Source organism: Bufo gargarizans, chromosome 1, assembly GCF_014858855.1.
Source record: "Bufo gargarizans isolate SCDJY-AF-19 chromosome 1, ASM1485885v1, whole genome shotgun sequence".
Taxonomy (NCBI): Eukaryota; Metazoa; Chordata; class Amphibia; order Anura; family Bufonidae; genus Bufo; species Bufo gargarizans.
This window is the reverse complement of record NC_058080.1, coordinates 1,476,679-1,503,009: the sequence shown is the minus strand read 5'-3', so window position 1 is coordinate 1,503,009 and position 26,331 is coordinate 1,476,679. Positions and strand designations below refer to the sequence as shown.

Genomic DNA, 26,331 nt, shown 5'->3' with positions numbered 1-26,331 from the left:
AACTGTTTCAAATGGTCTGACGTAACACTTGGGTACCTCTCACCTCCCTTAAAAGTGCCTGGAGTTCTGTGGCATTCATCATCCATTCCACAGAGCATTGTTCACAATGAAGCAGTCATCTGTGTGGGATGTGGCCAAAGGATGTCCACTTCTATGCCTTTATGTGACTCTTCCAGTCTCGCTGTATCTCTGTTGCAGTCTGCTGATGACACTCAGACACTCTAGGCTCAGTGGCCACTTCTGTCTGAGAACATCCTGTTTGAAACCTCACAATGGTGAGGTACTGTTGATGTCATCTTGGTCTCATGATGTCAAAAAAGTGAACAGAATGATGAGGACGACTGCTTAAATACTAATTCTAATTGAACCAGGAAATTTATTGGGCGATTCATGGATCAAACACCTATTGTGAATTTTGCAGTTAACCTCATTGTTAGAGAAAAGAAAGTTGTGCAAAAAGTACTGAAACACTGAACCGTTGCATTCAAAAGTTTAGACAAGGTCACATTAAGTTCACCTGTAAAGGTTAGAGTACATTTTAAGTTCATCCTGAAATTTCATCCACAAGCCAAATATCCCTAACTTTCTGTGAGTAGTGTAAATTGTTTATTTATTATTTTAGTATCCAATTTCAACACTGAATTTGGAAGGGTCATGTATTTTGGCAATTATGGGTTTTCTATATGATTAGGTGTTTTCACATCTGATGCATATTACAAAATGTAGTATTAGCACAGTCATTATGAAATTATGGATTTATTACTTATTATCTTAAGGGCTATGTACACAATTTTTTTTTATTTTTTTTACTGCATTGTACTAACTTTGAGCCTTTATTAACAATATGGCATCCTTTTTTTTGTGTACAGAGCTGAAATGCTCCAGCAGAAGCCTGTAGATTTTTTTTGTCATCTGGGGAGCAGACAGATTTCTTACCTCTGCTCTCTCACATTATAAACACTCATTAAAGCTCAAGCTTTATCTTACTAATAAGAATGTGGCTTAAATAAGTGTTTATGACCTCTTAGTAGTTTAGAGATAAGTGTTATTAGATGACGGCACAAAGTGAAAGCACAGTTAGAAAAACAGGTAAACCTTTGTGACATAATGGCTCAATATTTTTAATAAAGGCCAACTGAAAATATGATTTGTAACCAAAAATGAGTAAAATATAAACAAACAAAAATTGGCTCCAAAGTTGCACCTAGCCTTTAAGTATTCTGAATTGGGCTATTATTTATAATAATTTTTTATCGAATATTGGAACTTTTATTTATGTGTATGAAATTTACCACTATTGCATGTTACACGTTTTACTTGCACCATCTCAAATATGATCATGAGAAATTGGAGGCCTCCAGATCTAAATTTCAAGTGTCATAGCAAAGGGTCTGAATACTTATGTCCATGAAAAATTACGTTTTTCCTTTTTAAAACATGCACAAAACATCTAAAATATAGTTTTTACGTTCAGATTATGGGGTGCTTATTTTAGCATAAGGACACTACATAACATAATGTGAAAAGAGGAATCTGATTTTACAGGCATCCAGCCACATCTTGGTCAAGTAGCATATGTCTTTTTGCTGAGAGCACTAAAAAACGTATGCCTCATCTGAAAAACTATAATGCCTCCATGAAAGGGATTCTTAAAAGTTGTCTATTATGCCGGACATCCCTTCTCCTTTGTGCTGTGCACAACAACAAATATTGTGAGAGCCAGGAAACTGTCACATACAGTAATGACAGAGCTCACAACATAAATCCTATATGTCAGGTGTCATGAGAGTGTCTGAACATGACAATTGAGCAAACAACTCAAGTGGCTCTGGGGGCATGAAAGATGATAATACTGCATATACATCTATGACAGAAAACCTGTTTGTAAGAGTGAGAAATAAAATGTTTTTTTTTTTTTTTTAATAAATACACTTGTTTAAATGGCCTCAATATTGATGGTCTAACTTTAAGATGAGGTGAGAACTCAGGGACTCCCGAATACCAGTCAATAATAGAGCTAAAGAAATGCTTCACATTCAGTCCTATAGATAGAGGAGATATGGCTGTGTAAACTAAGAATGGTCATGGTGCCCCTTTACTGTACTCATTAGAGCAGTTCACAGAGGTCTAAAATCCACCGATCACACACTAAGGATAGGCCATCAACGTTCAAGTCTCAGAGAACCCCATTAATTTTAAAAACACATGTCTGAATCTCTTTAGAGCACATAGGATATTTTTTATTTTATTACCACCACCAATTGGAAACACTACCTATTAGGCATTTTCACATGGGCGATACAGAATGAAAAACTGATGGTTTTGAATGCAAGTTAAATCAGTTTTGTATGCAATTGCATTCACTGTTTCAGCTTTTTATGTAAGGATTACATCTATTTCACACGTAAAAACAGCAAAAAAAGGCGTGTGAAATACACTTTATGTGTCAGCAGTGTTTCCTGGACAGAAAGCTGTTCCTAAGTCACAAACTCACAGCATTATAATGATTTACAATACTCTGTGTTCCTGTCTGACCTTGGCTATACTGAACTGTACTGACAGCCAGTGGCATACATAGAGAAGTAAGGGGCCCACAGCAAGGATCAAACCAGGCCCCCCACACACAGGACAGAAGGATTTCTGCCTAAACCCTTTTCAATGACCCTTGGGCCATTTTTCCACTGCTTCATTTGCTAAATGTTGTTCCTTTACAGGGTAAAGTCCTGACCAAGTTTTCACCTCCAGGAAAAGAGGAGGTAATCCCAACTAAGACTGAGCCCCCTCTAGACCTGGGCCCTCTTTTGCCATGGGCCCCATAGCAGTCGCATGGTCTGCCGCTATGGTAGTTACGCCCCTGCTGACAGCATTACGTGAATACAATTCATTACAGCCGGGGTCAGGCCGGAATACTATAAATCATTATAATGCATGAGTTTTTGTCACAGGAGCAGCGTTTAGTCTAGGATATACGTCTGACACATGGAGTGTATTTCACAGACTCAATACACATGTGTGAAATTGACCTATCACAGATCATCTCCTAGCAACCGTCATTGAAAAACAGGACTGCGTTCTGGACGCCATATGCGCACTGTCCACTTTTTTCCCAGTGACCCGTTGACTTACATGGACCGGTCCTGTGTGAATAACAGATGAAGATCAATCCCATGCTATAAGTATGGTAATTTCCATACTGTATATACATTGTAGGAACATGACTTTTTGAAGGAAAACACAAAGGGGGATATTTACTAAGCATGCCGCGTCTGAATTATGGTGTAAAACGCACCAAAAAGAATGGCGTTTTGATTTGCGCCAACTATATCAACTGTTCTTTACAGAATTTTCACCATAAAGAATGCATTACGCAAAAAACAAGTTATAAATGTCAAAGTGGGCGGGGCCATCAAATTGGGAAATGTTACACCTCATTTATCATCCCTCTTATTGGCAGAAATGGCTTAAATTGTTTCAGACAATTAAGCCAGCCTATGTGGTGGTGTTTTCTGTAAAAAGTCGCTTTTATGAAAATGCATTTGTGGGAACAAGAGATAGGTAACTATTAAAACAGGATTATATATGAGCTAAACAGCAGGGTTTTGTCAGTAAATTGACATTCAACAAAAACAAAACACCACAAACATCTCAAGTCCAAGACAAAAGTCGTAATTTACCAATAGAAATGTCGCAAATATGTTTCAAAAGTTGCAAGTGTGGTCTGGGCAAGGGGTGGTTGAAATGGTGCATTTCAGTTTAAAAAAAGTTGCATTTTAGTGTTATTAGTGTTAAAATGTCATAAATAGAGAGAACTAGGCGGCTAATCAAACTTATATTTAAAAAATGTCAAATTTTACAAGTGGTGTGTGCCTCTTGATATATGAGGTGAAACAAATCACCACTTTTGATTTGTAGCCTTAGTATTTTTTTGGTCCAAATTACACCATTCTTCATAAATGTCCCCCAAAATGTTACTTGAAAAAAATGTGAAGTTCTAATACAGATACACAACATCTTTCCCTGCCATTATGCAGCCATATGAATATGCTTCATTGCAGTCCATGGTTGACTAACTATAATGTAATGACTATATCCTCAGTCCGCACATACCAATGACTCGCTCAGAATCCAGGTCTTAGGTTGAGAAATGTCAAGGAGGGCTTCATTTACATTTTAATGTACAGCCTCCAGTGCCATCTGAACAACATGTCTAAAGTTGTGGATAATAAGTACGGATGCTTAATCTTTCATATACCGTATGTTCGCATTCATTTAGTTCACGCAAATAGCTTTCATTTGCATCAAAGTACTGTATAATTTTACATCTCCTGGCTAATTGACTGTATTTGAACCAGTGCATACTTTCACAAATTGAAAATAAATGAGAATAAAGTGGCCTTGGGGGTAAAGTGAATAACCTAAATCCCTCATCTTAAAATTCAGTATCAAAAGTCAATTTTGCTCAGATATGAAGGTAATTGGGCAGGATAATGTTTTTTATTTCTTCTTGTTTTTAATTCAATGCCACCAAGCATTTTAAGATCAAAAGCCTTGTCATATCGAGTTATTGGCTCTGTGACCTAGAAATCACTTTGTAACACAAACTCTCGTATCCTTCACCGCTATTAATCAACCTCTACGAACGCTAAATTGCCAGTGCTTCTCAATGCTTCTAAGTCTATAGGAAGCTCAAAGTAGATGATATGATTTAGAGGAGTGTTTTTTAGGATTTAGTAAAACACGGACACTTTCTTCCAAAACCAGCACCATACTTGTCCAAAGTTTGTGTGTTATACTGCCTCTTATCCTCATTCACTTCCGTTAGGTAGAGCTGCAATACAACAGATCTGGAAGAAGCATGTCCTTCTAAACCTGTACAACCCCTTTAAAAGCAAAGCAAGAGGACAGTATCCCCTAAAGACATGGCGTTAACCCTCTAAGTACAGAGCCTACCGTTTAGATGTTCTCTAACTAACCACTGACTACTCTAGTACTCAAATAAAAAATAAAATAAACATAACCAAGAATAAGGAAGAGTTATATTCTTAAAATCTTCTTGTCATTACGGAACATTTTCTCTAACATTAGTACTGCCTCTAAGTATAGAAGTATATACTTGAGTTGCCATGTAATGTGATTTTAATCTTATACAGATGTGTCCTTTTAATAATACTTTTGTACAATGACTTCTCCTGCCGGACTCAAGCATCTCATGGGACTTTTACAAAAAGCTGCATCAATCCAGTGACGTACCGATCAGTTTAGAAGGCCCATGTGGACAGGGTGAGACAGAGGACATGAAAAGCTTCTCGGTAGAGACCAGATGACACTGTCCCCTTGCATAGATGCTGCACATGACATTTCTCCTCTGATTGGTTTCTACTCTGCAGCTACGTCTTTGCTTATTGAATTTTCTCAGCAACTACATCCTGCAATATTCACAAGAAATGAAAATTCAAAAAGGATATTTTCCAGGTATATTTGCTGCTATTCTGTATCCAGTGAAGCTCTTGTAGGGATGGAAATTAAAGATGAAAAGAAGATTTGCCCGCTCAAATACAATAATTTTATCACCTTCATGCTTTGCGCTGACATAGGCCTAAGTGGAAAAAAATATCATTACAACATTAAACACAAACCCCAGATCCTCATAAATTTTACAGCCTCAAAGTACTAATTAAATCAATACCGTACCATACCTAAGGTATATCTCAATCGCCAGTATCACAAGAGAGCTTTACTTAGGCGACATGATGTCTCTATCAAACCATAAGCCCAAGTCATAGGGTTGTAAGAGCTAATGGGGAATAAAGGTCCTTCATGCGTGGATGCCAAAATCACTATTGGTTGTGTAATCAAAGGGCTTAAAACTCGGTTCGGCGCTACACCTTACACAATGAAACGTGTTAAAAATATGAAGATTTTGACAGTTTAGTGTAATGACAAAGCAAAAACAAAACAAAAACAAAAAACAGATTAACAACGCTGGTCAATGGACAAATGTAGATGTGTACTCTTATTACAATGGACCACCTTTTATTTAAAGGAATTCTGTCACCGTGAAAATGCAGTACAATCTGTGCATCCTATCACAGAGCAGGAGGATCTGAGCAGATTGATACATACTGTATTTTTATGGGAAAACATCAAATATAACTTGTCAGTTATTAAATTAAAAGGGTTTTCCGAGACTTATATACTGATGACCTATCCTCTGATCAGTGAGGGCCTGAGACCCGGGACCCTGCCGATCAGCTGTTTGAGAAGACATCTGCGCTCTTGTGAGCACCGCAACACACATTGTATATCGGCTGTGCTTGGTATCTCGTTCAGCCCCATTCACTTGTATGGGGGAGAGCTGCGCCTAGGCCACGTGACTAACGAACATGACGTCAAAGGGGAAAGTCATGAGAAGGATGTGGCGCTACTGCGAGCGCCGCTGCCTTCTTAAACAGCTGATCGGCGGGGGTCCTGGGTGTCGGACCCCCACCGGTCAGAAACTGATGAGCTAACCAGAAGACAGGTGATCTATACACCACCACAATAGATTTGAAATTAAATGAACAAGATGTGCTTTAACTGCAGACTGACAGCTTTAATTTGAGGGTATTTACATCCAAATCAGATGAACGGTGAAGGAATTACAACAGTTTGCATATGTGCCTCCAACTTGTTAAGGGACCAAAAGTAATAGGACAATTTTCTTAACTGTTCCATCGCCAGGTGTGTGTTATTCCCTTATTATCCCAATTACAATGAGCAGATAAAAGGTCCAGAGTTCATTTAAAGTGTGCCATTTGCATTTGGAATCTGTTGCTGTGAACTCTCAAGATGAGTTCCAAAGAGCTGTCACTATCAGTGAAGCAAGCCATCATTAGGCTGAAAAAACACAACAAACCCATCAGAGAGATAGCAAAAACATTAGGCGTGGCCAAAACAACTGTTTGTAACATTCTTAAAAAGAAGGAATGCACTGGTGAGCTCCGCAACACCAAAATACCTGGAAGACCATGGAAAACAACTGTTGTGGATGACCGAAGAATTCTTTCCCTGGTGAAGAAAACATTCTTCACAACAGTTGGCCAGATCAAGAACACTCTCCAGGAGGTAGGTGTATGTGTGTCAAAGTCAACAATCAAGAGAAGACTTCACCAGAGTGAATAACAGAGGGTTCACCACAAGATGTAAACCATTGGAGAGCCTCAAAAACAGGAAGACCAGATTAGAGTTTGCAAAACGACATCTAAAAACATCCTATGGACAGATGAGACCACGATCAACTTGTACCAGAGTGATGGGAAGAGAAGAGTATGGAGAAGGAAAGGAACTGCTCATGATCCTAAGCATACCACCTCATCAATAAAGCATGGTGGTGGTAGTGTCCTGGCGTGGACATGTATGGCTGCCAATGGAACTAGTTCTCTTGTATTGATGATGTGACTGCTGACAAAAGCAGCAGGATGAATTCTGAATTGTTTCGGGCAATATTATCTGCTCATATTCAGCCAAATGCTTCAGAACTCATTGGACGGCGCTTCACAATGCAGCTAGACAATGAACCAAAGCATACTGCAAAAGCAACCAAAGAGTTTTTGAAGGGAAAGAAGTGGAATGTTATACAATGGCCAAGTCAATTACCTGACCTGAATCCGATTGAGCATGCATTTCACTTGCTGAAGACAAAACTGAAGGGAAAATGCCCCAAGAACAAGCAGGAACTGAAGACAGTTGCAGTAGAGGCCAGGCAGAGCTTCACTAGGGATGAAACCCAGCTTCTGGTGATGTCTATGCGTTCCAGACTTCAGGCTGTAATTGACTGCAAAGGATTTGCAACCAAGTATTAATAAATTGATTTATAATTATTATTATGTCTCATTACTTTTGATTCCTTAACAAGTAGGAGGCACATATGCAAACGGTTGTAATTCCTACACCGTTCACCTGTAAATACCCTCAAATTAAAGCTAAAAGTCTGCAGTTAAAGCACATCTTGTTTGTTTCATTTCAAATCCATTGTGGTGGTGCATAAAGCCAAAAATGTTAGAAATGTGTTGATGTCCCAATATTTATGGACCGGACTAAGGGTTGGGAAACCTCTTTAATGTCTGCTCATTCTAGACTTAGGTGCATATGTTGATGGTTCTGCTCAGTGACTGACAGCTATCTAAAGATGAATCTGTCAATCAATGATAGAACCGCCCACATGACTCCTAAACATAGAATGTGCAGAGATTTAAACAAACTAATTACAAAATCCGCCTGCTCTACGATACTCTGCCTGCAGATCGTACTAAAATTGCATGGTGACCGGTTCCCTTTAAAATAATGAAACCAGGTTTAAATGTGACAGATTCCCTTTCATATTTGTTACTGAAGACGAATAGCACTTACAGATCACATAATATTCATTAGCATGCATACAGTTAATTTCATTTAGGCTTATTACATTAACAAACACATAAGCTCTTGACCTTGAAGACTAAAACTGACATTGGGAGGTGCGGCAGGGAACACAGGACAGGCCCGATACTACCTCAACCCCTCCTCACTGAACCCTCATATACACAATAGCTATGCAGGACAAGTATTATGTACATCTTCCCTTTGAATTCTAACTATTTATAATGAATAGACACATTTTTAGTAAATTGTATTCCCTTAAATAAGGTACAGCACTTTCTTAGGTATTTCCTGATAAGGTTTGTAGACATTCCAGACATTCAATTCTGACTTTACAATAGCCACAATAAGAAGTTGCTCTCAACTCTCAAGAACAGTATCCATGCGTCAAAACTGCCAAGAAATGTAGGATATCACAGAAAGCACTCCACCACAGTGTGAAAGAAGAGGTCACACTGGATCTAAGCAGCACAGAAGAAACTAAAGGCTCGGATACACAACTTCACAAGTACATCAAAGTCTGCACAGACACCTTACCAGTTCTGAGGTTTCTTTGGAGAACAAATACATTCAACTGCAAAAATATGATTTCCGGATGCTACCTAACAAGCTCAGGGGTGGACCCCATGATGTAGGTGCAGCCAAATTGACAGGAGAGGGGGCAACACAAGTAGCCTGTAGAGTCTATGGCCAGTCCGCCCCTGAACAACCGGTTTAAAAAATATATAACTGCAATAAATGGGTTAATAGGTATAAAGGTCTCAGATATTAGGCTAGGGCTACACGACAATAATTCGCGCGACACATAGGGCACAACTACACTGCAACATGTGTTGCACAAATGTCACGTGACAATTTTTATAATGATATTCTATGGTGTAGCACGGCGATGTGCGATATGCTGCGACTGCGACAGTCGCAGAAAAATCCATCTTGGATGGATTTGTTGCTACTGTCGTGTCGCAGTCGCATCATGTCGCACGTTGCAGTGCGACACCATAGACTATCATTAGAAAAATTGACGCGCGACATTGGTGTGACAAAATGTTGCGAGACAAGTCGTCGTGTAACCCTAGCCTTAGTCATTACATCACTTCAAAGGCATAAGAAATGTATGGGTCTTAAAAGGTGTTGCCCAGGTTTAGTGAAATATGACTGCTTTGTTCCAGAAACAGCACTACCCCTTTCCATGGGTTGAGGGTTTTATCTCTACTTTAGTGAATAGGGCTGAGCAATACTACCAGACACAACATGAGGACAGGTGTGGTGTCAAGAGAGAAATATATCCATTTTATGTTGAAAGACAAGATTGAACAGTTGAACTACCATCTTATGCAAACCGCCATTTTGTGATATGTTTTCAACACGTGTTTTGTACATGGACTATCTGCTCCAGAGGCGGCAGTGTTATATGAAGAAAAGTTGAAGTTAATAAAAAAGTTATTTCAAGCATTTGGTGTGCTCTTTAAACCTACTCTTTCCATAGAATGGCCCTAGAGGAATTACATAGACAGTAATAGACAGTCTGGTTAGACTAAAAGTTAGAGATACCAAAATTCTTCTAATGCCACAGCGCAAAAGGCATTTCATAGTGCTGCGCCTGCCACACGGTTCCCACCCACCTGCAATAGCCAGGATTAGAGAGAACTCCAATTCCAGCAGTTTAACCCCTCAGATGCCATGGTCAATAGCAAGCAAATCATCTGAACAGTTAAAATGAGTGAGGGGTTCTCTCGATCTACATATTGCACCCCTTTCCTTCCCCAGGCGTGCCATGTTAGGACTCTTCTCAGGGTGTAATACAATGCAATACAGAAATATTTCAGTGTATTGTGCAGGTGCCTAATTGCATGTTCAAGTCTCTTATGAGGACGTAAAAAATAAATAAAGTTAAGGGTTAAAAAAAAAAACAGAATAGGTATCACAGTGTGCGAAAATGTCCAAATGTTACAACATCACGCTATTCATCCCACAAGGTGAACACAGTAAAAAAACTTAAAGATGCCAGACAGAAAAATTAAAATAAAAAACTGTTAAAAAGTCATGTTCCTCGAAAATTGCACCAATAAAAACTAGAGCTTAACCTGCAAAAAAAAAAAAAGAAAACAAAAGCCCTCACACAGTTCAGTGGACTGAAAAATGGGTGTCAAAATGGCCAGACATCAAATTTGTTTATGGCCATTTTTATCACACAATGAAGGTCGTACAAATAGAACTAAATAAAACCAGAGTAGGGATGCGCGGACCTGTGGATGATCGGGTTAGCCGGGTTCGGCCGAACTTTGGGTCAAACTTCGAGTTTGGAACCCAAACTCGAACCCCACTGAAGTCAAAGGGGACCCGAATTTTGGTGCACTAAAATGGCTGTAAAATAGTCAGCGTAAGGGCTAGAGGGTTGCAAAAGGAAGCAAAATGGGGGTAAGAGCAGGACAATTGGCTTGCAAACAAATTTGGATAGGTAAATGACAAAATAACAGAATAGAAAAAAAAAATTGAAAATAATAATCTTGAACTAGGAGTCGGGGGTAAAAGTGGAGTAGGAGGTTGAGGAGGTGGTAGATGTGGCGGTGTAGGTGAAAAAGGCGGTGTAGGTGATAGCCAATACTGTTTTTGTTTTCCTTTATTTATTTAACAAATTTGGGAAGGCCCAAAAACATTGTGAAATGGAAAAGAACATTCAAAGAAAAAGCACAAAAGGTACGGACAAGTCCTGTGGGATCCATGCCTGGTTCATTTTAATGAACGCGAGCTTGTCCACGTTGGCAGTGGACAGGCAGCTGCGCTTGTCTGTGATCACACATCCTGCCATACTAAACACACTTACGGACAATACACTGACTGCAGGGCAGGCCAGCACCTCCAAGGCGTAAAGGGCCTCATGCCATATGCCCAATTTGGAGACCAAGAAATTGAATGGGGCAGACCAATCAGTCAGTACGTGTAGGCATGTGCACACGTACTATTCCACCATGTTGCTGAAAGGCTGCCTCCTGCTAAGACGTTCCATGTCAGCTGGTGGTGCTGGTTGTTGTGGCGTGCTGACAAAGCTTTTCCACATTTCGGCTTACCCTCCCTTCTGAGGTTCTGGCGGGGCCTCAGCTGCATTTGGAACTTGTTCGTCCTCCTCTGCCTTTGCCTTGTACTTCCACTGAGCCACCGCTGTCAGGTGGGAATGCCATCAGCAGCGCGTCTACCAGCGTACGCTTGTACTCGCACATCTTCCGATCATGCTCCAGTGATGGTATTAAGGACGGCATGTTGTCCTTGTAGCGGGGATCCAGCAGGGTGGCCACTCCGTAATTAGCACTGGTTAGAATGTGGGCAACTCAGCAGTCATTGCACAGGCACTGCAGCATGTAGTCGCTTATGTGTGCCAGGCTGCCCAGAGGCAGCGACAAGCTGTCCTCTGCCTTATGAGCTGCTTTGGGTGCCACCCTGCTGTGAACACTGTTCCTCCTCCTCATCCTCCAGAACTGTGTCCTGGCTGGACAGTTGTGTACCTGGCCTCTGTTGGTGCAGGAACTCACCTTCCGAGCCACTTGTGAATGACTGGCCTGATAAACATGGAAATGGTCCCTCTTCCTCCTGTGGCACATTATTTTCCATCATTGCCTGAAGTGTTTTTTCAAGGAGAAATAGAAGTGGCATAGTAACGCCGAGGGTGGCTTCATCGGCACTGGCCATGCTGGTGGAGTACTCGAAACAGCGCAACACGTCACACACATCCCGCATGGAGGCCCACTCGTTCGTGGTGAAGTGGTGCGGTTCCACAGAGCAACTCAACCGTGCGCGCTGCAGCTGAAACTCCACTATCACCTGCTGCTGCTCACACAGTCTCACCAGCATGTGCAAGGTCGAGTTCCAACTCGTAGGTATGACGCATATGAGGCTGTGAGTGCGAAAGCCGAAATTACACTGCAGAGCAGACAGGCGAGCAGGGTGAGAACGCCGAAAGCGCGCACAGACGGCCCGCAATCTGTAGCAGCTCTGACATATCATGGTAATCTTTCATGGACCTCTGCACCACCAAATTCAGCACATGTGCCAGGCAAGGTATGTGCATCAAACCGGCTAGGCTTACAGCTGCTACGAGATTTTGCCCATTATCGCACACCACCAGGCCGGACTTAAGGCACAATGGCACCAACCACTCATCTGTCTGTTGTTCCATGCCCATCCACAGCTCCTGCGCGGTGTGGGGTTTTTCCCCCAAACAGGTGAGTTTCAAAACAGCCTGCTGTCGTTTCCCCCTATGTAGGTGTTACGCTGACCAGATGAGGAGGCGGTAGAAGGAGGAAGCGGAGTAGGAGGAGGAGGCAACAGGAGACAAGGAACGTCCTGCAATTCTTGGTGGCGGAAGGACATGCGCCAAGCTGCTATCCGCCTCAGGCCCAGCCGCCACTGCATTTACCCAGTGTGCAGTTAGGGAGATATAACGTCCCTGCCCATGCTTACTGGTCCACGTAGCAGTGGTTATGTGGACCTTGGCACAGATAGGTGTTGCGCAGTGCACACCTGATTTTGTCCGCCACTTGGTTGTGCAGGGTGGGGATGGCTCACATGGAAAAGTAGTGGTGGCTGGCAAACGCGTACTGTGGGACAGCCACCGCCATAAGTTTTTTTTTTTTAAATGACAGCATTTCAAAGGCCAGGAATTTTGAAATGCTGGTATTTAGGGCCAGGGATCGCTGGTGGGTAGGGGAATACTTCCTCTTTATCTCCAATGTTTGGGGGATGGACAGCTGAACGCTTCCATGGGACAGTGTGGAGATGCTTGGCGACGGTGGTGGTGTTGCTGCCACATCCTCTGTTTGCGGGGTGGCAGGTGCCACTGTCATTCCTGAGGAGGAGGAAGAGGCCGAGACTGCAGCAAAAGAGGGAGCAGGAGGAGCCTCAAATCTTTCATGGTTTTTGAGGTGTGTATTCCACTGCAGCTCGTGCTTTGCATTTAGAGGCCTGGTCATGCAGGTGGTGCAAACCACTTGTGTCTTGTCGTCAGCACATTGTCTGAAGAACTGCCACGCCAGGGAACTCCTTGGAGCTGGCTTTGGTGTGCTCAGTCCCTGGGTGAGGTGGGCAGTAGCAGACGTACTGGCTAGGGGACGGTCACTCTGCTTTTGCACACTGCTCCCTCTTGTGCTGTGCGGCTGGCACTATGTGACCACCACCTTTTCCTCCAAACTGCACACATCACTCACATGACCTTGATTCCATGTGGGGTCTAGAACCTCATAATCCTCCACATCATCTTGCAACCACTCTTCACCCCTGCTCTCCTTGCCGGTCTGCACACTGCAGAAAGCCGCAGCAGTTGGCACCTGTGTTTCGTCACCATCAGAGATGTGCTGCAGTGGTCCTCTCATGTCCACATCCTGAAACATAAGTGGTTGGGCATCAGTGCACTCAATCTATTTCACTTATGGGGCACAGGTAAGTGGATGGCCCACAGAAACACCGCCAGCAGAGTCATCAAAAAGCATAAGAAACTGCTGCATGACTTAGGGCTCAGACTGCTTGGCTGATTTGCAAGGGGGTGAGGTGAAAGACAGATGCCCATGGGCTGCAGGTGACAACTCTGTGGTTTCAGCAGGTGACCGGGTGGGAGACAATGTGATCGAACTGGAGGCACTGTCAGCCACCCAATCTACTACCACCTCTACTTGTTCCCGCTTCACCATTCGTACACTAGTATTCGGGCCTACAAAATAACGCTGAACGTTCTGTCGCATACCTGAGGGAAGTGTTTCATTTGGGCATGTAGCTGGCACAGATCGACCACGTCCTCTCACTGCAAAAGGAGCTCCACGAATATCAGTAGCACCATGACCAGGGCCACGTCCCTTATTTGATGCCCTCCTCGTTCTTTGAGGTCACCCACTGAACTAACAGACAGATTAACTATACTAATTTCCCTGTCACGGATGCAGTGCAGGTGTACCTCACACAAAAAATGGGTTTATATCACCCACCGAACAGACAAATTAACTATTATATTTTTGTGTCACAGGTACAAAGATGGTGCATTGCACTCATAAAAGATCGCTGTAGGTCAGCGGTCCCCAACCGCCAGGCCGCAGCCCAAGACCGGGCCCTTGAAGATCGTTTGCCGGGCCGCAGAGGAGAGAGGAGCGGAGACGCCGGGCGCATGCGCACCCGGCGCATACATCAGAGTGGCCGCAGAGCCCAATAAAATAAGCAGACTCTGACGCTGCCCGCACCACTGCCACCAATGAATGTGTGGCTAATATTAAAGTAGGAGGAGAGTCAGGGGAGAGTATACTGCTGCGCCGTTTCAGCTAATGTACTCGGCGAACGGCAGCAGCGGTAGTCTCCTCCTCCTCCTGAGTCTTGTGTTCTCCAGTCCCCAGCCATTAGTGCTCTGAAAAGCAGCCGGCGCAGGTACACGACCCCCACACTGCAAGATTATTAGCCTGCCTCAACATAAAGGCAGGCAAAAAACATGTATCAGGCAGCTAGCAAGGTGACTCCGTGATTAACCGCAATGTTGCCAGTAGCCATCATTTGAGAAGATGGGGCCACCTTGATAAAACAATGTGCCTCATATTAACAGCAAGTTACTCCAGCATGTACCTGATGCCATTAACCCCACTGTTATATAGCGTTCTATATTTTAATATGCACCTTGTGTTTTGTTATGCGTGTGAATCAGTCAGCGCCGACCAGCACCCACCTAAGCCCCGCCCACCCCCTAAGCCCTGCCCCAGAACCCCCCACCCCCACCCCGGTCCCTGGGAAAATTGTCTTGCATGAAACTGGTCCTTGGTGCAAAAAAGGTTGGGGACCACTGCTCTAAGAAGTGCTATCCGAGGGCATTCTCCAATAAATGTATTAATTATATTGTAGAGGGGCTGTACATTAAAATATCAATAATTAAGAGGGCAGTATACAGCTACAGATGGATCTGGGTAGATTGGAGGCTTGGGCAGAGAAGTGGCAGATGAAGTTTAACACTGACAAATGTAAGGTTATGCACATGGGTAGGAATAATGCAAGTCACCCGTACATACTAAATGGCAAAACGCTAAGAAACACTGACTTGGAAAAGGACTTATTTTAGTGGACAGCAAACTAAACTGTAGAAACCAGTGTTAGGCAGCTGCTGCCAAGGCCAATAAGATAATGGGTTGCATCAAAAGCGGCATAGATGCACGTGATTATAACATAGTCCTGCCACTCTACAAATCACTAGTCAGACCACACGGAGTACTGTGTACAGTTCTGGGCTCCTGTGAACAAGGCAGACATAGCAGAGCTGGAGAGGGTTCAGAGGAGGGCAACTAAAGTAATAATTGGAATACAGTACCCTGAAAGATTATCAAAATTAGGGTCATTTAGTTTACAAAAAAGGTGACTGAGGAGAGATCTAATTACTATGTATAAATATATCAGGGGTCAGTACAGAGATCTCTCCCATCATCTATTTATCCCCAGGACTGTGACAAGGGGACATCCTCTGCGTCTGGAGGAAAGAAGGTTTGTACACAAACATAGAAGAGGATTCTTTACGGTAAGAGCAGTGAGACTATGGAACTCTCTGCCTTAGGAGGTGGTGATGGTGAGTTCACTAAAAGAGTTCAACATAGGCCTGGATGTATTTCTGGAGTATGTATTTTTGGAGTATAATACAGGTTATAGCTATTAGATTTCTGTAGAAGGGTTGTTGATCCAGGGAGTTATTCTGATTGGCGTCAGGAAGGAATTTTTCCCCCTAAAATGAGTAAAATTGGCTTCTATCTCATGCAGATTTCTTCTGATTCTTCTAAATCAACTTTTAAGGATAATAGGCTGAACTGGATGGATAAATGTATGTCTTTTTTTTTTCAGCCTTACAAACTATGCTACTACTCTGTGCAGTGCTTACCGGAGGTGATGACAGCCAGCCAATCTTCGCCTCTAATCTATTCATGTCTCGGTCAAAAGCATAAAGAAATCTGTAGCGCAAAGACTGATCCTCAATAAGATGAAACTGTCTCCTGGCATAATGATAACTTTCATTATTTCCTTTTCTTGGGAAATCCAACCATTCTGGATGACCAAATTCATTACCTAAGAATAAAACACAATGAAGATTAATTAATGTAGAAACACAATATAAAATGTGTGGTTTGCAATCAGTACAACCTTATTATTGTTAACCGGTTTCCCCAGGACTTTGATGCTGAAGACCTCTCCCTAGAATTAGGTTATCATTACCCCACCGACCATTAAAAAGTTTATTGACATGACAGAAATATATCACTAGGATATATTATTGTTTTCTGATGGGTGGGGGTCCAAATTGCCAGCACCCTTAACGATCCAGAGATTGAAAGGGTTACAGTATTGTACACTCTTCACAACTGCGTTCCCAGCCAACTGCATTTACATTCAAGGGAATGGTCCATGCTGCCTTCCCTGCACAATGCGTTAAGGATGTGAAGGGGATACAATGCTAAAGCAGCACACAACCCCTTAAATCTCTGGATCATGAGGGCCTGTCAGTTGGGCCTTCACCCATCAGAAAGTGATAGTAACCCTAGTGATAAAAACTACGAGGAGATGTAGCACTAAAGCACCTAGCAATATGTAACATTAGCACTGGAAAAGAACCAAGCCATTTTGTGGAGTGCCAAGTCTGTATGGACACCCTCCATGCTGTCCCTCTTATTAGGACAGAAACTCTGGAAGCTTGCAGAGCACAGTTGCGATTTGCCAACAACTGGTGAGCTTGGTTGGGGACATCCACGGTCCACGCACTGAAAACTTCATTTTTATACAATGTCCTAGACTGAGAAATGTATTTTTTATTTTCCAACTCTGATGCAGGAAAAGAACATGCACATTGATGGAAATATACGAATCACTGCTAATGCATACACCGAATCATAGCAATGCCAATTTCACACTGCATTTTGCAGTGTCAGTCGGCGATATACTTTGGAAGCATTTCCCAACATATATCTGATGGATGCCACCGTATAGGCATACGGTGTAATCTTTTGCACATAGGTTCACATGTTTTAAAGAAAAAAATACTGTAACTTATGCCATATCATTATTTACTGCATGTTTCACTGAAGCAGACTGGGCTACAGGAAAAAAAAAAAAAAAAAGAGTACTAAAACAGTACGAGTCGGATGTGGCCAAAAGGACACATTTTGGGTTTGTCGGGTAAATGACAGCCTATGGATATGTTTGATGAGTGTGTATCCTGGCACATGCAGAAAATGGATACACCAAAAGCGTGAAAATAGCCTAAGAGACAGAGTTCAAAAAGCCGACAACAATCAGTCAGTAGAGCTTAAAGGGAACCTGTCCCCAGGATTTTGCGCATAGAGCTGGGGACATGGGCTGCTAGATGGCCACTAACACATCTGCAGTACCCAGTCCCCATAGCTCTCTGCACTTTTATTGTGTTAAAAAACAGTTTTGATCCATATGCAAATGACCTGATATGAGTCCTGTATCCAGAGATGAGTCAAGCGGAAAGGAGCCCAGCACCGCCCCGCGTCCTCCGAATCTCCTCCTTGCTGGCTGACGTCACAGAGCTGGAGCGACGAAATCTCGCGATGCTTGCATAGTTCGTTCCCTGTGCTGATGCCAGTACAGTGAATGAACATGATGCCGACACTGCGCATGCGCTAGCTCGCGCATCGCGAGATTTCGGCGATCCAGCTCTGTGACGTCAGCCAGCAAGGAGGAGATTCGGAGGACATGGGGCGGTGCTGGGCTCCTTTCCGCTTGACTCATCTCCGGATACAGGACTCATATCAGGTCATTTGCATATGGATCAAAACTGTTTTTTTTTTTTTTGAATCAGATAATCTTTTATTATCAAATCTTTTTCCCGTTTTCATCATCAAATGACAGTCAAATCAAATCAAATATTCGGTCATCAAAAGACAGCATGTACAAAAGACAAGAGTACAAAATATTACATATGCACATTTTACATAATATACTTCCTATGACCATATGACATCGTAGGAATATACACATTAGATCCAGATCTTTATTCATCTAATTGTTTTCTCCCTCAACAAACATCCTTATAAACAGCCCCCCCCCCCCCACCCCTCCCAAACATTCCAAGAGCAGGCCATCATTGCAATAAGAGCATAACTACCTCCAGATTCCATGTCTCCTCATTCTATCGGCACCAGTTCGATTGGACTCAAAAAACAATACAGGCTATGAGCCCCAAGTAAGTAGACTCCCACACAGACATAGCACTCAGTCCACATTCACATATCACACAGCAGACGCCAACAGTCATACACCACACAGTCCACCAAACACCAGGATGTACACAGTCACTTCCCCAGATCAGCCTTACCGGGCAATCAAAGCACTCCTCGTCAATGCTAGCCAAGGACTACAGCATCCCGATCTATCTATCCAGCTACCCCAAATAGCCTCAAATTTAGACAAGCATTTTCTTTTCTGGTACACACCCCTCTCAAGACGCACTACCACATTCATTCTAGCAACATACTCCGGTACTGCCGGGGGTATCCCCTGTATCCATTTTGCTGCAACAGTCTTCCTCGCCTGATAGAGCATCCTTTCTATTCCCGTAGCTACTGTAGACTGCAAATTGTCCTCTGGCAGTATACCCAGAATACATATTCTTGGATCCATTTTAAATTTAGTACTATGTACCTTGTTAATAAGATGTAGTATTGCTCTCCAATAAGAGGTCAATGAAGGGCATGACCATAACATATGCAGAAGATCAGCTCCGACGCTGCCACATTTCGGACAATTGGGACTATCCCTGCAACCCACTTTATGCAGAAATACCGGAGTCCTATATACCCTGTGCACTAGATACAGCTGGGAGAGACGTGCCGCCTCACTAAGAGATAGATCAGGAGTAAGCGCCACTATCTCTGACCATTGCGCATCTGTAAGCCCACCCAAATCTTTCTCCCATTGCTGCCTACATTTTAACGGATATCCCTTAAGAAAATCTTCTAGCAAGGCTTGATACATCACGGAGATTGCCCCTTTCACCGAACCAGCAGCCACCACCGTGTTTAGCGCATGAGTGGATGTGAACACTATTGGGGCCACTTTAGCCTGAGCGTCTAGTGCATGCCTGAGCTGAAGATATCTATAGAACTGCGAGGAAGGAAGCCCAAACTCCGAGCACAACTGTTGATATTGCTTCAATACCCCACCTGAGAAGATATGACCCAAATTCCATACTCCCTTGTTATTCCACCCAGAGAACCCAGTTAGACCTTCCAACTCTGGCAGTGCTGGGTTCCTCCAAATAGGCGAGATATTGACATATCCCTCTAATCCCAAGATATGTTTGGTTTTACACCAGACTTTCCTCATGAGCACTAGTATTGGGATACGCCCCACATCTTCCTTTACCCTACCTTCAATGGCCGTCAATGGGGGAGATCTATTCGATGCCCACTCCATCAATCGTCCACTCCTCATACCTGGGCTACCCCCCACTCCCCACCCCTTAAAATGCTGCAGTTGGGCCGATAGAAAATAGAGTAAAGGGTTGGGCAGAGCAAGTCCCCCTGCATCTTTGTTCCTCTGTAACGTCTCATACTTTATCCTCCCCCTATTACTTTTCCACAGAAAAAAACGAAACAGTCGTAAAATTTTGTGAAAGTAATGCACGGGAATCCAAACAGGGGAGTTGTGCAGGACATAAAGCAATTGCGGCATAAGGATCATTTTCAACAAATTTCCCCTTCCTATCATCGACAGAGGCAGTTTATGCCACACTGTGATCTTATGTTTGAATTTCTCCAACAAGGGTAGGAGGTTACTAGTAATATAATCTGCAGGGTTCATGGACACTATTACCCCAAGATACTTAAAGGATTGCACCACCTTAAGACCGGAGAAGACAGCAGAACGTGACGGTACTTGAGAGGATACTGGAAGAATAACTGACTTATCCCAGTTTACTAGTAATCCAGACTGGTCGCCAAACTGAGACACCACAGATATTACTGCATCCATATACTTTTCCAGATCGTTCACATATATCAATGTATCATCCGCATATAACGATACCCGCTCCTCCATTGAGCCCCGCAATAACCCACCAACAGAAGAAGTAGAACGCAGGATACATGCTAAGGGTTCAATGGCTATCGCAAACAATAACGGAGACAGCGGACAGCCCTGTCTTGTCCCCCTCTCCAAAGCAATAGTTGACGATAAATGCCCGTTAACTCGCACTCTAGCCCTGGGTTCACAGTACAAAAGTTTAACCCACTTCATAAAATCCAACCCGAAGCCCATTTTAGCCATGACCGCCCACAAGTAGTCCCACTCAACACTGTCAAAAGCCTTGGCAGCATCCAGAGAGACCACCGCGGCCCTGTTATCCGACACATCCCTACCCTCTAACTGGAGGTTCAGGAATAGCCTCCTAAGATTTAAAGCCGTAGACTTACCAGGCATAAAACCGGACTGATCATCATGAATAATGGTGTGAATAACTCTATTCAATCGGTTAGCTAGAATTTTTGCCAGGAGTTTGACATCAACTGTCAGGAGAGAAATGGGCCTATACGAATCTACCAAAGCTGGATCCTTACCCGGTTTGGGTATTACTACAACTATAGCCTCTCTCATGGAGGAAGGCAAAATACCTCTACCAAAAGCATGCTTAAATACTGCAAGCAGGTGCGGAAGTAGCAGTTCTCCATGTTTTTTATAGAATTCCCCAGGGAGACCATCCCCACCCGGTGCTTTCTCATTAGGCAAGGACTTTAGTGCCTCTTCCAATTCCTCCAACGTAATATCCTCCTCAAGGATCGCCCTATTCTCCTCAGACAGGACAGGCATGTCAATTCCCTCCAAATATCCAGACCTACAAGAATCAGTGGCGACCAGCCTGGACCTATAAACCTCCTTAAAATGTACATAGAATTCTTCCAGAATGTTCTCATTCCCCACCACCATTTGTCCATTCCCTCCCCTAAGTGAAGTGATGGAAGAAGGACCCTGCTGAGCCCTAGAAATCACAGCTAACAAATGACCTGCACTTTCACCTTCAGCGAAATACCTTTGGGTCGTAAACAACCGTTTATCCTCCGCTCTAGCCTGTATATGCTCCTTCAGAAGATTCTGGGCTTCCTTCCATCGCAGCTCCCCAGCTACCGTGGGCTGTGCAACATAATCAGCCTCTAAATGCGTAACCCGATCTGAGAGTTCCTTGTCCAGAGCACGACTTTTAGATTTTTTAATGCTGATATGTTTAATGTAAAGCCCCCTCACATATGCCTTCATAGCATCCCACACCACATCCAGAGACGTCGAGCCCACATTAATAGACAAAAAATCAGCCAAAGCCCCGGATATCACAGTACCAGTATCCACTATTGACAACCAGAACGGGTTCAGGCGCCAAATAGGTCTAATAACATGTGTCTGGGGACCTACTTCCAGAGTCAGCAATAGTGGAGAATGGTCAGATATGCTACGAGGTAGATACAAAATCTTCTTTGTCAGGGCCACTAAAGATAAGGATCCAATAGCCAAGTCTATTCTGGACAAGGAACCATGTGTGGTGGAATAACAAGAAAATTGACGTTGCGTAGGATACAAAGTTCTCCATATATCACATAGATCCACCTCTGACAACAAACGCGCCAGAGAAGTAGAAGCAGCGGGGCATGTTCCCAGCCCATTATGGAACTTATCCAAGGAGCCATTAAGATACATATTAAAATCCCCCATGGCCAGCAGCGGAATGGATGGGAACCTAGACTTGAAGGAGATAATTAGTTTCATAACTTCAGCTGAATATGGGGGGGGAACATACACCGCCGCCAAAACAATCCTGAAATGAAAAATACTACAACTCAGACACACAAACCTCCCACCATCATCAATACATGAGTCATACACAGTAAATGGTATAGATCTATGAACCAGGATGGTAACCCCCCTAGCATGTGTGGAGTGAGTAGAATGGTATTCATAACCTACCCACGCTCTGTGCGCCAAGTGCGTCTTATCCACATTTAAATGGGTCTCAGACAAACAAACAATAGCTGGTTGTACATCTCTCAGGGCATGAAATATTGCTGCACGCTTAGAGGCTTGTGACATGCCCCGCACATTCCAGGCTACTATGTTAACAGAAGACATCACGAACATATAGAATCAGATACAAGAACCAGTGTCGATAGATCCATACAAACCTCCCCCCTGAGGTAAATGCAAAAATAGAGCCTGCTCCCAGATTCCCACCCTCCCCCCCAACATTCGTAAACCTATTGTAAGTCATAAATCTGATGTATAGGGGTACACCATACACACACAAAGTGAACCTAACTGCCGCAATTAGTGGTATATGCACAAGAACACTGAAGCGTAGTACCCTATCACTTAGTGGCGCAGCAGCCTGGATAACTATAAGAACAAACCACTCAACCTCCTACCCTGCCCTATAAATACCTAAGCAGAATAGAAAAGAAACAACCGATTTTAAGGCAGTATATATAGCCGCCCTATCATATACGGAAACAACAGAGCGCTATACATGTATAGCTGGCAGTAAAAACCATCAGTAAGTAAACATTATAATAGAAAAAGTTCTATCAATAATATCACCAAGTCCTCAGGTATTGTTGCCACGCCGATCCTTCTCATGACTGTCCAGCCATTGACACGCTTCAGCCGGATCCTCAAACATGTGCGTGGACCCATGAGCCACAACCCGAAGTTTAGCCGGGTATAACATGGAGTAAGGCCATTGTAAAAGCCTCAGACGCCTCTTTACGTCCAAAAATTTCGCCCTCCTTTTCTGAATTTCTGCAGAAAAATCCGGAAACATCAGGATTCTACTACCAGCAATCTGGATGTCAGGAGTATCTCTGGCAGCTCTAAGAATGGCATCACGGTCTCTGTAATGGAGAACTTTAATCAGGAGAGGTCTTGGAGGCGCCCCCGGAGGTGGAGGCCGAAACGGCACCCTGTGGGCCCGCTCTATTGCAAACAGTGGGGATAGCTTTTCTTTGCCAACAGTGTCCACCAGCCACTTTTCCATATACGAAACTGGATCCGAACCTTCGGTGCGTTCCGGTATCCCAATAAAGCGCACATTATTGCGCCTCAGACGATTTTCCATATCATCAGACTTGGCTATCAGCAATGACACATTATGAATAACTCGCTGCAAGTCTCTCTTTACAGGTGGCAACTGATCCTCCATATCGCTGACGCGACCCTCGAGTTCTCCCACTCTCTCCTTAAATTGCCGCATATCCTGGCGGATTAATAAAACTTCCTCCTTGAGGCCTCCCATATTAGTATTCAGGGATGTGAGAGCTGCGCTGCACTGCGCTACCATTTTATAAACGTCCGCAATGGTAGGTTCAGGGACAGGCTCCGTCTCCGGTAGTAATGCTGGGCCCTCTCTCTGCTTTACAATCGAGGCGTAAGTAATTGCCTGCTGAGGCTCCGCTCCCCTCACCTCATCAGACACTGCAGTCTCAGGCTCCGGATCAGTAGCCGCGGCGGCCGGGGTGCGGGCGAACCTCCCCAGCTTTACCGCCACATCAGTGAGCTTCGCAGCTTGCGCGGCGCCATCTTGTTTGGACGGAGTGTCCGTGCCGCCGTCTTTACCCTCCTTTTCCCTCTGCTTCTGCCGGGTCATGATAGCACCAGGATATACCCCAGCATCCAGGGAGGCTTCAGTGTGCAGTCGGCTGTCTCTGGAGTTAGGCAGGAGGTGAGCAGACATGAAAATCAGGATTCTTTTCCAGGAGCTCTACGCCATGCGTCTTCCTACATCGGCAGTCAGGCCACGCCCCTCCAAAACTGTTTTTTAACACAATAAAAGTTCAGAGAGCTCTGGGGACTGGGTATTGCGGATGTTCTAGTGGCCATCTAGCAGCCAATGTCCCCAGCTCTATGCGCAAAATCATGGTGACAGGTTCCCTTTAAGTAGAGAAGTTGTCCACTTTTTCATATTGATGATCTATCCTCAGGCAGGCTAGGTAATCAATACCAGATTGGGCAACTCCAGGAACCCCCCACTAATTAGCTGCCTGAAGAGAACATGGCGCTCATGTTTGTCTGTACTTCATGATAGTGGTAAATTTTAGTCAATATTTTTTATAAATAAAAATAAAAATATCTAATTTACTAAAAAAAAAAAAAAAAAAATATGTACCGGTAACTTTTAAAATTTCAATTTCTCTGCTTTTAAAACAGATCGTGATACCTAATTTAATAGTTATTACTTTACATTTCCCATATGTCTACTTTATGTTTGGATCATTTTGTAAATGCCATTTTATTTTTTGGGGACGTTAGAAGGCTTCAAAGTTTAGAAGCAAATTTTTTGGAATATTTCCAAAACCCACTTTAATAAAGGACCAGTTCAGTTATGAAGTCACTGTGGGGCTTACATAATAAAAAACACCCATAAATGATCCCATTTTAGAAATTACACCCCTCAAGGTATTCAAAACTGATTTTACAAACTTTATTTACCCTTTAGGTTTTCCACAAGAATAAAAGGAAAATGTAGATGAAATTTCAGAATTTCATTTTTTTGGCAGAATTTCACTTTTAAAGGGCTTCTGTCACCCCACTAAAGTGATTTTTTTTTTTTGGGCTGGTGAAATTAATTATATTGCGATATATCACAATATAATTGTGTCACTTACTTTGATCCAGCAGTTTCTTCCAAAAACGAAGTTTTATCATATGTAAATTAGGTCTCTAACAGCAAGTAGGGCGGCTACTTGCTGCTAGCTGCTGCAGAAATCCGCCCCCTCGCCGTGTTGATTGACAGGGCCAGCCGGGATCTCCTCCTCCGGCCAGCCCTGTCGGCATTTCAAAAATCGCGCGCCTCTGTGGGTTCGGCGCAGGCGCTCTGAGATGAGGAGGCTCGTCTCCTCAGCACTCCCTCAGTGCGCCTGCGCCGATGACATCACCGAAATAGAAGACGTCATCGGCGCAGGCGCACTGAGGGAGTGCTGAGGAGACGAGCCTCCTCATCTCAGAGCGCCTGCGCCGAACCCACAGAGGCGCGCGATTTTTGAAATGCCGACAGGGCTGGCCGGAGGAGGAGATCCTGGCTGGCCCTGTCAATCAACACGGCGAGGGGGCGGATTTCTGCAGCAGCTAGCAGCAAGTAGCCGCCCTACTTGCTGTTAGAGACCTAATTTACATATGATAAAACTTCGTTTTTTGGAAGAAACTGCTGGATCAAAGTAAGTGACACAATTATATTGTGATATATCGCAATATAATTAATTTCACCAGCCCAAAAAAAAAATATCACTTTAGTGGGGTGACAGAAGCCCTTTAATTAAAAAAAAAATCCGGTAACAAAGCAATGGTTAACAGCCAAACAAAACTCAATATTTATTTCTCTGATTCTGTAGTTTACAGAATTTGGTCGTAAACTGCTGTATGGACACACAGCAGGGCGTAGAAGGAAAGGAGCGCCATATGGATTTTGGAGGGCAGATTTCACTGGAATAATTTTAAGTTGCCATGTCACATTTGAGCACCACTAGAGTAGAAACTCCAAAAAAGTGACCTAATTTTGGAAACTATGCGATAAGGTGGCAGTTTTGTGGTACTATTTTAGGGTACATATGATTTTTGGTTGCTCTATATTACACTTTTTGTAAGGCAGGGTAACAAAAAAATAGCTGTTTTGGCACGGTTTATTTTTTACAATGTTCATCTGACAGGTTAGCTCATGTGCAGGAGCAGGTGGTTACGGACGCAACAACACCAAATATGAAAATTTTACATAATAAAGCATTTTTGAAAATATTCTGAAAGCCATAGTTGGGCGACTGTCTTATGTCGGGACTCATTTTTTTCGGGATGAGATGACAGTTTGATTAGTACTATTGTGGGGTGCGTATGACTTTTTGATCGCTTGATATTACACATTTTGTAATGTAAGGTGACCAAAAA

The 26,331-nt window shown here is 43.3% G+C and overlaps 1 protein-coding gene across 3 annotated transcripts in view; it reads right to left on the bottom strand.

The window, feature by feature from the left end:
* GBE1 (1,4-alpha-glucan branching enzyme 1) overlaps positions 1–26,331 on the bottom strand; it is a 230,439-nt gene that overhangs the window by 15,751 nt on the left and 188,357 nt on the right. For all 3 annotated transcript variants that reach the window (XM_044294121.1, XM_044294112.1, XM_044294132.1), the window contains exons 14-15: positions 16,280–16,464; positions 5,466–5,596 (exon numbers count right to left, since the gene is read on the bottom strand). In XM_044294121.1, the coding sequence (XP_044150056.1) occupies positions 5,466–5,596; positions 16,280–16,464 (316 nt within the window). The remainder of the gene's footprint in view (positions 1–5,465; positions 5,597–16,279; positions 16,465–26,331) is intronic.